General features: G+C 29.2%; 1 protein-coding gene across 1 annotated transcript in view; it reads left to right on the top strand.

Moving 5' to 3' along the window:
- Nucleotides 1-735: 735 nt before the first annotated feature.
- Nucleotides 736-16,825, top strand: part of LOC129975552 (prostaglandin E2 receptor EP3 subtype-like) — a 90,345-nt gene continuing 74,255 nt past the window's right edge. The window contains exon 1 of the mRNA XM_056088613.1: nt 736-1,221. Within this exon, the coding sequence (XP_055944588.1) occupies nt 736-1,221 (486 nt within the window). The remainder of the gene's footprint in view (nt 1,222-16,825) is intronic.

Here is a 16,825-nt window from a genome sequence, read left to right on the forward strand (position 1 = left end):
TAGTTCATTACACTTTTGAACAATCACATCCGAATTACATCTAAAGACATTTAAATGATAACATATCTTTTGAATATAATAACGTATTTTTTGAAAGATTTTGTCAAAAATTTGCATATACCTACAGTTTTAATGTAAGAAAAATATGTCATATTTCATCCGTCTCACTAATTATATCTTTCAGTTATTGTGTTCCTAAACAAAAGGATATAGAGTCAGACAATCTTTCCGTAAATGGATTTTACTCCACTTTTTGTACGAGTAATTTTTTATGATATAAAGAATTTAAGGTAAAGACCATGCGACAAATTTCATCCTCCTAACTAGTAATGGTTTAGAATTAATGTGCTAATATACACACTGTTAACAAATGTATCTTGCTGAATAGGGGAGATCTGAAAGTAGATGCACATAAGAAACATGAATCTGTGTACGATGAACCAGGTACCATGTGATGAATGAAATATTTTCTATAAGTACGTTTCATAAATGGGAAGAATTTAAAAAGTAATGTTATATATGAATTTACAAACATAAATTAAGAAAGAGCACAATATATTGGGCCATTTATTTGAGTATTTCCTTTTTTTTCAGATGGCCGTTTTTATTTTTAATGAAATTCATTATCAGTTTTAGAAAATAACCAAATTCCCATCATTTTACAGCAACTTTAATCTTTATGACTTCTAACTAAACAAACATTTTTATAATTCCAGAAATGAAAATCTGAATAAAATGGAGTCCGAAGATATCCTGCCATTTACTACTTCATCCCCTCATCTCAATTCGTCCGTCGGCGATTATCAATGGCAAACAGATTTCATCAACGCCACGACCAACTCTGACATCAACTTTGACCATGCCGAGGCACACCATCGATACATATCAAGAGGTGGCCAAATTTTTATGACTGGCGTTTACATCTTCGGTGCTGTCGCCAACATATTCTCCCTTTTGCTATTGTCCCAAGGCAAACAAGCCAGAAACAAGAAACTGACTCTCATGATTCGTTGCTTGGCGGCGAATGACTTGATGGCGCTCGCCAGCTCTTTCTTCCTGGTCTACATGAGGATTTACTTGGATCCAAGCTTCGTTGCCAGTCGATGGTTCTGTGGATTGCGGGTCCTGACTCGATTCTTTGGATTCAGCTCCGGTAGCGTTGCGTCTGTTATGGCAGTGGAGCGATTCATAGCACTCACAAGACCATTCTTTTACCAAAAGGTAAAAAAAGCACCAACTTTACTATATTTATTTCAGAGTTATTTACAATTTCTTGTATTATTAAGTGTTTTATCCTATAAAAGGAGGTTGGAAATTAATTTATTTCCAAAATTTCTGCTGTCAAAGTGGTGGGGAAACGACGTGGAGGAGAATGCAATTGGGAAGATATTTTCGTGAAGGTATCTTAGACATTAGTTAAAAGGCAGTCAGAAGCTGAAAATCACTTTCAGTCCATAACTTGAAAAAAAAAATGTACTAAAAAACTATCAATACAAAAATTAGTTTTCAGAAGGGTTATTTACACTTAAGGGAAAATTCATTCTCACTCTCAAATTGCCATCCACATGATTGAATTCCTCATATTTTCAAAAAATTCGATTTAAAGAGTAAGATATTTTCTGTTATAAATTCAAAAATTAAGTCGATATTTTTGTCAAGAATTATATAAACTATTGATTTACATTATTATCGATTTCTTCTATCTTATACAAGCTAGGCTCTTATGATCAAAATATCTTGGAACCTATTTTATTACGGAAGAATGAATTTAGATGGAACCTGTTTATTTTGTGTTTCCTTTGAAGTAACTGCCTCGTGCAGCAATACCCTCTCCCCTTTGTTAATGAAAAGATGTAAGTGGTAATAACAAGCCTCCTGTTGCCAATTCCTATTTATAATCCTCAAGTTCCAAAGAAAAGTAGCACGAGGGTGTTAGAATATCATCATCGTTGAACTTCTCTGGAACTTAAATTCGTCGCATTATAAATAAATTCCTTATCCACAGTCATGTGGGACGAGATCAGGGGAATAGGCTGATTTTGGAAGTGCCGGAATAATGTTTTTACAAAGTGGTTTGACACCAATAAATGGTCGAATGGAGAACTCATAAAATGTCTTTACTCGCAAAGAGTTTCGCTCGTGTTTGAAGTAGATAAAATCGATTCTAAAAAATGGTAACATGGTACATTGCTTTATCTGTGAGAAATGGCATAATTCACTTACATCAGAAGAAAGAGATATAGAAAAGGTACCATTTCATAACCCTGCATCTAGGAGCATTCAGATTCCTGATCTACTGAATGTGGAAGGAAAAGAGGAAGTAAATACAGTAATAAAACGAGTTCAATTGAAGTATCAATGAGAATAAAGTTAAAGAATATATTGATATAAAAAGTCAAAAACACTAATGAGAAAAAAATTATATAAATTTTATATAAAAAAACAAAATACAAATGTAAACGCTAAATTTTTACAAGCAAAAACTTAACATTAAAATAAACACATATGCAAAAAAAATATATGTACAAAATAATTCCAGCACAAAAAAATGAATATTTGCAGAGAAGGATATAAAAAAACACTAAATGAATAAAATAATAAAAAACGGAGGGGAAAGATTAAAAAATAAATAAATGCTTAAAATAAAAATAACTTTAAAATACGGATATTTTAATGTATCCAAAAGTAGAAAATATAGTTTTAATCAACAATCTGGAAATGAAAAGAACAAAATATAAGAAATAAAGCGCCGAAGAGCTGATCAAAGTAAAAATTTCAATTACATTTATTTTATATTTTAATTTTTAATGAACACATTTGGGAATTTTTCTTGTAAGAATATTATAAGTAGCTTAATCTTTTTTAAAGTAATCAAGTATTGTTCACAAATTCTTTTCGTTTTGATTATATATATATTGGTTTCTACGATATTTTCTGTTAAAAAGTGACTTTTTTTAATATTGACAATTTTTCAGTTTCTAATTTATAATTCATTCCTACAATTATTATGGAACCTCGCAGTTTTCAAGTTTACTATCAAGTAGATCTCTCATATAAAACCAAATTCAACTAAAATTAATCACTAAATTCATAATTTTGTTCAAAAAGTAGTGAGAAAATAAATAAGAATGGATTACAACATTCCATTGATACAAGCTTGAAGATATTTGTCAACGACAAGGAGGTATTTTTATAGAGTGCATGAACTCACACGGCCCACAACCTCCTACTCTAATAAAAAAATTTTAAACTATCAAATAATTTATTTTAACTTATTACTGTCAATAAAAGAGTAATATACAAATGGAATTATAATATTGAAAAGATGGAGATCTAGTTTGCATTTTTATCAGGTTTGAAAATCTGCCTGTTGCCATATAAATCGTGAATAAACAGTAGAACTTCAAGTACCTAAATCAGGTCGATTCGAATGTATGGAAATTCTTATTATTCGATAAAGTTCAGAAATTGATATTTTTTAAAAAATGCCAGAATAGGGAAAACTTTTGTTCATGGAATCAATACAAACTGATATGAGAAACAGGAACCTAAAAATACGCAAGATTTGCATGAAATAAAATCCATATAATATGCATAATTATTCAACACACATGCGTTAAAATTTCTTATGCGCAGTGAGCAGCTCCTCCGTTGAAACTGTAGCATCTCCTGATCTTAATTATAAAAGTTACATTTTCTTTTTTTTTATCGCTTTTTCTTACTTTACCACTTTGAAACCCAGATGCTCTTAATCTACTCTGTTATTCTTAAAATATAATGAGCAACGAAAACTGTAAAAAAGAACACAAAAATGAGCCGGGGAATGAACCAATAAGCAAGAAAAACACAAGTAGTGGCGATTTGTAGTGCAACTGATGAAAGCCAGCAGCACACAAAACCGATTGGATGGTTTGAAGAAACAATTTTCTCTTTTGAATTTAGAGGCGCTGTAGCTGCAATCAAACCAGACTTTATTTTCACTTCCATCCATAGTCTGCTTTCGTTTTGTCTCCCCCTCCCCCTTATATTTATCATTGGATGTTTATAGGTTTTAGTTCAGAGTCTAGTTGCCTTGACAGAAACACGTATTTTATTGAATATTCATTTTTCTTCTTTAAAGGCTATTCATCTAAAAGAAGTAAATGAATAATGTTTCTAAAATATTATTCAAATGAAAATGTTAATGAGAAATTAATTATTATTAATTACTGAATGTAAAGAAGATGAATATCGCGAATCATTTATTGCTGATTTTATTTGATAATCAGTTTTGGGACGAGCAGTTTCGAGTTCATATAGCGAAGTTTTGAAGTTTATTTATGGAGGGAGGTATTAATGTTAAAGTCCATTCTTCCAGAGGTCAAAAATCAGTCTAATACTAACAAATATGTTTTTAAATGCAGAGAACAGACATGGAAGGTATATTCACTCACACACAGAATCATGGGAAGAGAAAGAGGAGGTCTGCCAACAATAAAAAAAAAAGGGTTATAAAATTCAATTAAAAACATATCACATTTGTAACAAATTTATTTCCAGTTTGTTACTTAAACATTTTTTTTCAGTTGGAGGATGATTAGAAATCTTCAGACTATTTCATTATTCGAAATTCAATTCAAAAAATCCCAAAACTTTCGAAAAACATGTAACAATGGAACAACATGGAATAATGAGTAAACAAATTTTTTGTTTAAAATTAATTAACATTTGACCTATCCCTGACTAATGAAGTTTCTGTGCTGCAATCCTCAGTAAAAAGATTTTTAATTTCCTTTGTGCATTGTTACTTGCTTTTTAAGCATAGGAAAAAGCCAGATTCAATAACATAAAATTTTAATTAATTATTTATTCAAAAACTTTTTATCTTTTCGTAATCAGTATTTTATCTTCACTCATATATTTCCACATGATTGGGATGGTACTTCTTTTTACGATTACCTGGGATCTTCATTTAAAAAAATAATTGAGTGATTTATTGTTTTATCTTTCAAATATGTCTGCCTTTCAAAATAAATGTTTCTCGGTTTCTTCTGGATTTTAATTGCTTTTCAGCAGAATAAGAGATATAAATTTTTTGAAATTATAAAACAAGTGCTAATGTTTTAAAACATTAATATTTTTAAACGACATGAAGCGAATGTATATAATATTGCAATTCGACATTCTATTTACATTACTTATGCTTTTAACATTTCATATTGCTGTTGTATTTTTGACATTTCACATTTAAATTTTTTTGCTTGCATTAATTGTTACGAGATTTTATTAAAATATGGCCTCAGATATTTCTTTTCTAATCTTTTAAATTGGTTATTCATTTCTTATTGTTATTTTTTATTATTGAGTTTTTTGCTTTTTATTTTTTATTATATTAATTTTTAATCTTGTTCATTTATTATTATTTTTTCCTTTTTTATTTATCATTTAGTTAAACTTTACAAATTTGTTATAAATATATCATTTTTATTTTATTTAATATTTTTAAATACTTTTTCATTAATTATTTTTATTTGCTATTTATGTATTTGTTTATTTACTCTTTCTTGCAGCTGAGTGAAATTCAAGATCTCCTCTTAAATCAGGGAATTCAAGGTTAAGACAGAAAAACACTTTCCCTTCTTTTCAAGTAATTATAAGATCTATTGCCCTTTTTGACTATTTGTGGGGTTAACCGTTATTTTTCGGACTTCCCCTGAACAGATTTTGCTTAAAATTTGATAGAAATCTACAAATTTGATATGAAAATCATGTACCAAATTTCATCGTCTAGCGTAAAGAGTTTTTGAGTTATCTTTGTCACAGATAGACAGACAGCCGTTTTTTAAAAAATATGTTTTTCGAACTCGTACTGGGAAACTTACAGATTCGTCAAAATCTGGAGTTCGTATTTTATTGACGATTGCGATACCATCTTTATACTGCTTATACGAGAAAGTAAAAAAGCAAAAGAAACAGAGACATATGTAGAAATTAAAAATATATCTGACTTTTTTTAGTTGACACCATTGCACAAGAGATGAAGAAGGTAAGGATAACGAAGAATTTCTAAGCGATGCGATACTCTCTTCAGACGAATGGAAAATGAAAATTAAATTGAAATTAAAGTCTGCGAACAGAAGATGCTAATTATTTTCACAAATTTTCTTTTTGTGTGCCTTATAATATATTCTTGTTAACTAAAAAAAATTACACTTCATTCATGGTGGAATCATATAATATTCATTCCTAATATTTAAAAGCTAGAAACGAATTTATATGATCTGAGAAATAGAGTCGAAAATTATGTTTCTCACAACAACAAGGTAAGACAAATGCATCATTGTAAATAAATATAAATAAACGTAATAAGAAATTTCAAAGGGTGTTCAAAAATTAACGCAAGATTTGAACTTGCCTCCATTCGTGCAATAAATGTGGGAAATCCTATTAAAAAAAACCCATTTGACAACTTCTTGTTTAAGATTAGTAAAAATAGAGCGTTATACGATAGAACAACATGTCTTCATTGCTGAACAATATTTCAAAAATAACGAGAGTCTGACGGCCACAGTTTGCGAATTTGAGAATTGAACCCCTAGATAGCGTGATTTAACACCACTGGATTTATTTTATGGGTTTATTTGAAGTCAAACCTCTATGCCAACAAGCCTACAAGTACGCGTGCGTTAAAAGAGGAAATTCAATGCTGTATAATTGAAATGCAGCCACATTTATGCAAAACGGCCGTGGAAAATTTCGAGAAAAGAGTGCGTCTGTGTCAGCCAAGACGTGGAGGCCATTTGCCCTGTGTGTTATTCCATACATAACCCTATCCTTTGAGCTTTACGATTCAATAAAAACATGACAATTTAAAGAAAAAAAATGTTTTTTTATTTGATTCAAATCTAGCTTCAACACTTTGTTCTACCGTATAACGCTCTATTTTTACTAACCCTAAACTATTAGCTGTCAAATTGTTTTTTTAATATGGTTGCCAACATTTTACTGCAAGAATGGTGACAAATTCAAATTTTGCGTTAGTTTTGGGACAACTTTCACAATTATTTATTTCTAAATTTTAAATTCCCCTGCAAATCTGTCTTAAAGTATGGGAAATACTCTGATTGTTGTTTTAAATTTTTGGTTTCAGCTGCACGCCGAAGCTATGCAAGCATTGGAGAAAGTTTTTCAGAGACCCCTCCCACTGGTTCTGTACAAATTCTTATAATCATATAACATACCTCCTATTAATTCCTTTAACAATATATCAGTAAGGTTCCAATTCCCCTTCCACTAAGGAAATACGTCAGACAATATCGGCTGCAACACGCTGCGCTAAAGACAGTTTATTAATTTTCTGCATGGTACAACCTTTACTATTCATTGTACAAATAAACAAAAGGCTAAGACACGAGAGCACGGTGATCAATAACTCGACTCAGAGTATCTTCAGTGCTAAATGCGATATTAATTGAATCTAAAGAAGTCAATCCTCCATAGAAATGGACATCGTTATATCAGATATTAAGTGCTTATTAATGGGATAAGTGAAGAGGTGCGCCATGTATTATTACGAGAGTATTAAAGTATAATGGAATTCAAAGATGCGTGTAGGCTACTAATTATAACAGTTTTGGATGCAGAAAGTATAAAAAGAACATTCCATAATCTGGAATTAAAATTTTTCATTCATTTTACTGTTTAAGCGAATTTTTTTCTTCTTATGTCATGCTTTTTTGTCACTTATACTGTGGAATCTCACTTAACAAACATACACCGTTGCCACATTTTACTTGTAATATGAAACACTCGATAAGGGAACAGTGGACTCTTTTAGGCACTTTTGTGAATTGTTCACTTAGGGTTATTAACTTTTGCGCATATGTATTAAAATGTAATTACGTCAAACTTCTTTTTTTTTAAAAAACTTTCTGGAATTAAATATATCATTTAAAAAAAATAAGGGATCCTTTTTAAAAGTTTCAAAATGTTCGAGGTGACTGAAATTCGGATTTTTTTTATTATTTTATTATAACTCAATATTATTTTATTGTTACTAATTTAATATCCAGATGACTTAAATTTTTTATTCTTTATTGTTACTAATTTAATATCCAGATGACTTAAATTTTTTTATTCTTTATTGTTACTAATTTAATATCCAGATGACTTAAATTTTTTTATTCTTTATTGTTACTAATTTAATATCCAGATGACTTAAATTTTTTATTATTTATTGTTACTAATTTAATTGAAGCAAAATTGAATATGATTTTGTAATTCCAATTAAGGTCTAATTTTTTAGAAATATTTTTATGCACATTTACTGAATTTTCATAAGAATTTTATGTTTTTCTGAACTAAAATTGACTTTAAATTATTTTTAAAAAAAACCCGAAATATGAAATGCATACCCTATTGTTTTTTAATGTTTAACCAAAAGTTTTATTACCAATTCTATTTCATTTCTTTATAAATTAAAACACATGGAACATTTGGAAGAAATTTAAATCTAATTATAATTTTTTGAGAAAAGTCATCAAAATGTGCTTTTCTAATCTAGACCCTTCAAATATTTATTTAATAGAATAATACATTTTATAACATTATTTAAATTGAGTATGAACATATATTTTGGTAATGAATTAATAAAAATTAAATGTCAGGCTTCCGTCCATTTTGTTTATTTGTAAGTCCATTGCCCTCTTAAGCGAAATAATTTTTTCAGCAGGAATCCATGTAAAATAGGACATTGCGTTCCATACCGAAAAGAAATACTCAAGCAAATCTATAATAATGTATTGAATTATTTATAGTGCATGCAAAAATATCAATTTTGCTGCCTCCATTAATATTTGTTTAGAAACTGTCCGTTTTATGTATTTTTCACTTAAAGATGATACAATTAGTTGATAACATTATGTGATGACGTAAAATATAAGTTTCGAAATTTCACATTTCAATGCATATTTATACAATGTTAAATTTAACTTTTGCTTATCAGAATAAAAATCAAATGCAAACCAGGTGGTGTGGTCTCTTCCAAACTCTTTCGCATCCTCCCTATAATAAAGGTATGATCTCCAACCAAAACCTTTTGGACCTAGGGTAAAGTCACGAATGTGTCGAAACTCTCATTTTTATTTTCAGAATCTCACATGTAAGCAATTTGTGTATCCTATACAGTAGTATAATGAAAAAACAGTGGCTGTACTTTAAACATTTTTTTCAGCCGAATGGAACTAAAATTTTATACATACATACAATTTTAATAGCAGATTCACATACCAAATTTTATTTATTTAAGTCTTTGTATGTTTGAAGATTCATGCTTATGAGAATACTCAAGTCGATAGATGGTTATCCTTGTTTAGCCCTGCTTACAGTGTATTATACAAATAGCGCTTTTCGGTTTGCTTTAATTTTTTATGTGCATCTATTAATTCATTACAATGGAACCCCACTTATAGAACGTAATTCATCCTCAAATCTTGCTCGTAAAGCGAAACATTCGTTAAATAAAACAATTCTTTCCATAGGATTAGCCTAAAATAAGACAATGCGTTCCATTTCGAAAAAAAAAATTATTAAAGCCTTAAATAATATTATTAGAATAAATATAATTTCATTACAATAGAACCCCATTTATAGAATGTAATTCGTCCTCAAATCTTGCTCGTAAAGCGAAATACTCGTTAAATAAAACAATTTTTTTTCCATAGTATCAGCCTAAAATAAGACAATGCGTTCCATTCCGAAAAAAAATATTATTAAAGCTTTAAATAATACTATTTAAGGTTTTTACATCAGCGAATATTTTTTTGACTACTTTTTGCTTTGGCATCTACGGTTTTATTTTTTTTAAAAAATTACATTTGAGTTTCTACCAATTTAGTTTGCTCGTAATTACATTTGAGTTTCATTTACCAAGAAATGTGAGTTTCTAAAAAAAATTTAAACAATTTTATTTATCTTGTTTCGTTTCAGATTTGCAAATATGGAAGTTTGTAATAGATTTTTTTAAATTTCTTATTTATTTGCTAATTTTCAAATCGTCGCGTTCTCGACGACATTATGCTATTTCAATAAGTTCAACTCTGAATTATCAATTAAATGGATAATTTAATTAGATCTTGAAAAAATCGCAATTGCAATCTGTTATTAAATTGATGAATAATTTATAACAGCAATCTAAAATATTAAAATAATAATTTTAACTGAAAGATTAGAAAGTCGAAAATATTTAAAATAAATAATATATGCTTTTTAATATTTTTTAATAATAGTGTGTTTAAACAATATTTTTAAAAATTTATTATTGTTTTTTTATTTAACCAAAACAAGTTTAGAATCACTGCTTTAGTATTATGCATCGTTTGCAATCTGTCTAATATCTTATTGCGTGAGACAAATAATCGTTTGCTACTCTTGGTCCAAATAAATCGTCTGCGGTTCGGTGATCCGTTTTTCTAAACGAGGCGTGAAATAAAATAAGATAAAAGTAATCGATTTCTCTCTTTACTTCTCATCTGCAGCGAATTTTGGCATCACATGCATGTCACGTGATCGTTCACGCTGATAGGAGGTGATCACTAACTGGCCAGTGATTATATTATTCATTTTTCTCAAAGGAAAAACGAACCCTCATTTTGATGTACGAGTTTCTTTTTATTTACAGACTGAGTAAATCTCTATAGTAACATATAGAACTTCTTTTTAAAAAATATAATACATTAAATCAATCAGTTAAAAATAAAAATGATTTAACTAAGGATTTCGTTCTTCGTATATTAATTTTAAAATAAAGTTCTTGAAAGAAATTTAAATTTATTCATAACATATGATAAAACAAATGCATCATAACTTTTATAAAATCTTGCAGTCAGTATATAATTAATTTCAGTTTTCAATTTATTTCATTTTTTAAAAAAATATTAAAAAAGTTTTATTTACATATCGTATAATTAACATTTTTAGAATTTTCCCATATCACAAAATAATTTAATTCTTGAGATTTTTACATGAATATGCATATTTAGGAAGTCAATTAATATATTTACTTAATTGCTTATGAAAGATTATTGTAGTTATTTCAGATTAAATTTGTAAGCAAAATATATTTCACCTTAAACATGCTTTCAGGTTTGCTATGTTAAATAAACGTAAATTGAAGAAAAAAATTAATTTTCCTTTATTCTAATTATATCGAATTTCTGGAAAAATACATTAATCGAATACAGGGTGGATATAATTAAACTCCCCCCTATAAACAACGCAAACGGGTGAATGGATTGCAACGAAATTTGGTATATAGACTATACACCAGATGCACTCACGAAAGTTCTAAAAAAATGTTTTAGTCCCAAAATATCCACCAGAGGGCACCTTTTCCGGAAAAACATTAAATCTGACACACTAAACGACCAAAACGGAATACAGAAACAATATTAACAATCCAGAACAAGAATTATCTATATCTATCTTCTATACTTATAATAAAGCTCAATGTGTGTGTGTGTGTGTGTGTGTGTGTGTGTTGGCGCTCTACAGGCCAGACCGTTTGACATACAGCTACCAAATTTGGTACATGTATACCTTGGAGGTTGGGAATGTGCACCTGGGGTTTCTTTTTTCGAATTTTTAATTAGAATTATAATTATTAATTAAAAACTAACTTTCCCGCCAAAAAAATCTTCCATTTTCCCCACCGCCAACTTTTCCGCCAAAAAAATCTTCCATTATCCCCAGCGCCAAACGAGAAAGGCTTCTGGTTTTTTTTCTCCCAACAGTAATGAGGCTAGGGTTAAAATTTTTCGGCGGATTATTTCAATCGGTTCTGTTTATTTTCTTAATGTTTGATGCATTTAAAATTAAACATTGTTAATGAATCAATCTTTCAGATTCCTTCTGAAGTACTTTTGAATTAAAATAAAACAGAATAAAGGAAATTAAAAATGTCTAATCCGCATAGCGTTACCCCAACTGGCGTAGAAAAAATCACGTATTTGCGTTACGTAACCGGCGAAGAAAATTCACGCATGCGCATTCTGTTCTGATTGTTGCCATGACAACATGTATATGCTTATAGTTTTAAGTACAACGTTTTTTAAGTAGTTTTTTTAAAACCTGTTTTCAACCGTTTATTTTAAACGATTCGTTTTATTTTCTTAGTGTTTGATGCATTTAAATTTAAACATTGTTAATGAATCGATCTGCTCATAATGAATCTAAGAAAATTTTTTTGACCAACTCTTGAGATATTACATAAATTAAAAAAGATATTCTTTAGTGCCCATAAAATTTAAACGCTGAGTGACTCTATTTTCAGTAATCAGATTATAAAAAAATGCTTTGTTTCAGTAAAAAATATTATTATATTAATTGAAGATAAATTCTTTCCACTTTAATTTAAAGCATAAATTCTACCGTTTTCAACCGTTTATTTTAAACGATTCGTTTTATTTTCTTAGTGTTTGATGCATTTAAATTTAAACATTGTTAATGAATCGATCTGCTCATAATGAATCTAAGAAAATTTTGTTGACCAACTCTTGAGATATTACATAAATTTAAAAAGATATTCTTTAGTGCCCATAAAGTTTAAACGCTGAGTGATTCTATTTTCAGTAATCAGATTATAAAAAAATGTTTCAGTAAAAAATATTATTATATTAATTGAAGATAAATTCTTTCCACTTTAATTTAAAGCATAAATTCTACGGGTGCTAACAAAAAATGAGAGTGATACATATTACGTTATGACTGAAGGCCTTTATAATATTATGAATGAATTATATGATAATCAAAATTTGAAGTTTTAAAATATTTTGATGAAGAAGCTATTAAAGTAGAAATTGCATAAAATATTTAATTATTAAAATTTTAACGAACATTAAGATTGGCGAACCGGCTGGTCGCCAAAGGCGGCTAGTACTTATAATAAAGCTCAATGTGTGTGTGTGTGTGTGTGTGTGTGTGTGTGTTGGCGCTCTACAGGCCAGACCGTTTGACATACAGCTACCAAATTTGGTACATGTATACCTTGGAGGTTGGGAATGTGCACCTAGGGTTTCTTTTTTCGAATTTTTAATTAGAATTTTAATTATTAATTAAAAACTAACTTTCCCGCCAAAAAAATCTTCCATTTTCCCCACCGCCAACTTTTCCGCCAAAAAAATCTTCCATTATCGCCAGCGCCAAACGAGAAAGGCTTCTGGTTTTTTTTCTCCCAACAGTAATGAGGCTAGGGTTAAAATTTTTCGGCGGATTATTTCAATCGGTTCTGTTTATTTTCTTAATGTTTGATGCATTTAAAATTAAACATTGTTAATGAATCAATCTTTCAGATTCATTCTGAAGTACTTTCGAATTAAAATAAAACAGAATAAAGGAAATTAAAAATTTCTAATCCGCATAGCGTTACCCCAACTGGCGTAGAAAAAATCACGTATTTGCGTTACGTAACCGGCGAAGAAAATTCACGCATGCGCATTCTGTTCTGATTGTTGCCATGACAACGTTATCAATGGATGATTTAAATTATTTTTGGGTTAGTTGCATGCTTTTGTAAGTAAATTGTATTTATGTTAGTTATATATTTTTTGTATATGCTTATAGTTTTAAGTACATCGTTTTTTAAGTAGTTTTTTTAAAACCTGTTTTCAACCGTTTATTTTAAACGATTCGTTTTATTTTCTTAGTGTTTGATGCATTTAAATTTAAACATTGTTAATGAATCGATCTGCTCATAATGAATCTAAGAAAATTTTGTTGAGCAACTCTTGAGATATTACATAAATTAAAAAAGATATTCTTTAGTGCCCATAAAGTTTAAACGCTGAGTGACTCTATTTTCAGTAATCAGATTATAAAAAAATGCTTTGTTTCAGTAAAAAATATTATTATATTAATTGAAGATATATTCTTTCCACTTTAATTTAAAGCATACATTCTACCTTTTTCAACCGTTTATTTTAAACGATTCGTTTTATTTTCTTAGTGTTTGGTGCATTTAAATTTAAACATTGTTAATGAATCGATCTGATCATAATGAATCTAAGAAAATTTTGTTGACCAACTTTTGAGATATTACATAAATTTAAAAAGATATTCTTTAGTGCCCATAAAGTTTAAACGCTGAGTGCCTCTATTTTCAGTAATCAGATTATAAAAAAATGCTTTGTTTCAGCAAAAAATATTATTATATTAATTGAAGATAAATTCTTTCCACTTTTAAAGCATAAATTCTACGGGTGCTAACAGAAAATGAGAGTGATACATATTACGTTATGACTGAAGGCCTTTATAATATTATGAATGAATTATATGATAATCAAAATTTGAAGTTTTAAAATATTTTGATAAAGAAGCTATTAAAGTAGAAATTGCATAAAATATTTAATTTTTAAAATTTTAACGAACATTAAGATTGGCGAACCGGCTGGTCGCCAAAGGCGGCTAGTGAGTAATAAAATCAAAAGCCGGGAAACTCCTTAATGCTTCATGTGCGAAGCATCATAAATGATCAGTTAAAATCTGCTGTTGAACACACTGTCCATCGACTTGCAGCTTTTCAAGTGAATGAGGGTGGACACTTTTAGAACCTTTCTCTACATCGTCCTGGACACGATTAACAACGGCTCCTCTTTTGCAAGTTCGTCCTAACCTGTTCCTGTTTCTGCAAACTGAACTTTTTTTTTTTTTTTCTCAAACAGCGTACAGTTTTTTTTCCCCCTTACCTTAACTAAATGTTGTTCGATGACAAGGCGATCAGAAACTAGTCAATAAATGTTAATTTTGTTTCTGTATTCCGTTTCGGTCGTTTATTGTGTTAAATTTAATGTATTTTCGGAAAAAGCGCCCTCTAGTGAACTTTTTGGAAGTTTTTTTTTTTTTCGAAATTCCGTTAGCGCATCTCCTGTATAGTCTATATACCAAATTTCTTTGCAATCCGTTCACCCGTTTGCGTTGTAGGATGCTGTTCATAGGGGAAGTTTAATAATAACCAACCTGTATATTTTCAGAGTCATTAATTATAAAGATCGTAATATTGTTTTGGCTTAATTAAAGATTTCTGTTTTTCTATCTGTTATTCAGACGATATTTAACGGTAGATGACAAAAAATAATAAACACATAACATGCAGTTATCTATATCTATACTTATAATAAAGCTCAATGTGTGTGTGTGTGTGTGTGTGTGTGTTGGCGCTCTACAAGCCAGACCGTTTGACCTACAGCTACCAAATTTGGTACGTGTATACCTTGGAGGGTGGGAATGTGCACCTGGGGTTCCTTTTTTCGAATTTTTAATTAGTTTTTAATTAATAATTAAAATTCTAACTTTCCCGCCAAAAAACTCTTCCATTTTCCCCACCGCCAACTTTTTCGCCAAATGAGTAAGGCTCCGCCAAATGAGTAAGATTTCAGTTTTTTTTCTCCCAACAGTAATGAGGCTAGGGTTAATATTTTTCGGCGGATTATTTCAAACGATTCTGTTTATTTTCTTAATGTTTGATGCATTTAAAATTAAACATTGTTCATGAATCGATCTTTCAGATTCATTCTGAAGTACTTTTCAATTAAAATAAAACAGAATAAAGGAAATTAAAAATTTCTAATCCGCATAGCGTTACCCCAACTGGCGTAGAAAAAAAATCACGTATTTGCGTTACGTAACTGGCGTTGAAAATTCACGCATGCGCATTATGTTGACAATTATTATCAACAGATGCGGACTGGATTTAAATTATTTTTAGGTTCGCTGTATGCTTTTGTAATTAAAATGTATTTATGTTAGTTATATATTTTTTGCATATGCTTATAGTTTTAAGTACATCGTTTTTTAAGTAGTTTTTTTTTTAAATCCGTTTTCAACCGTTTATTTTAAACAATTCGTTTTATTTTCTTAGTGTTTGAAGCATTTAAAATTAAACATTGTTAATGAATCGATCTGTTCATGATGAATCTAATAAAATTTTATTGACAAATTCTTGAGATATTACATAAATTAAAAAAGATATTCTTTAGTGCCCATAAAGTTTAAACGCTGAGTGACTCTATTTTCAGTAATGAGATTATAAAAAAAAATGCTTTGTTTCAGTAAAAAATATTATTATATTAATTGAAGATTAATTCTTTCCACTTTAATTTAAAGCATAAATTCTACGGGTGCTAACAGAAAAATAGAGAGATACATATTACGTTATAACTGAAGGCCTTTATAATATTATGAATGAATTATATGACAATCAAAATTTGAAGTTTTAAAATATTTTGATGAAGAAGCTATTAAAGTAGGAATTGCATAAAATATTTAATTATTAAAATTTTAACGAACATTAAGATTGGCGAACAGGCTGGTCGACAAATTCTTGAGATATTACATAAATTATGAAAGATATTTTTTGTACCCATAAAGTTTAAATGCTCAGTGACTCTGTTTTTATTAATCATGTTATTAAAAAAATTAACATTTATTGACGAACACGAACACACTGATATTCACCGTTACTCTGATTAGACATTATAAAATCTGAATAGCTAAACATAAACGTGTAAACAGCTGTGCGCTGGTTTCTATGGCAACACAGCTGAAAAGGGAAAAGAAGTTTCTAAAACAGAACATCTGCTTTAAACAATTTTATAGAATAACTTTTCCCCTTTTTCGTTTCATTTTTTAAAAAAATAACATATTTAATAAGAACACCTGCTTTACTCAATTTTTTAGAATAATTTTTTCCTTTTTCGCTTGCTTTAAAAAAAACAACTAAACATAAAAAAGAAACGTATCCAAATTCTAGACAAACTGCGCATGCGCCTGTCTCCATGGGAACAGAGCTGGAAAG

The sequence above is a fragment of the Argiope bruennichi genome, chromosome 7 (genome assembly GCF_947563725.1).
Source record: "Argiope bruennichi chromosome 7, qqArgBrue1.1, whole genome shotgun sequence".
NCBI lineage: Eukaryota > Metazoa > Arthropoda > Arachnida > Araneae > Araneidae > Argiope > Argiope bruennichi.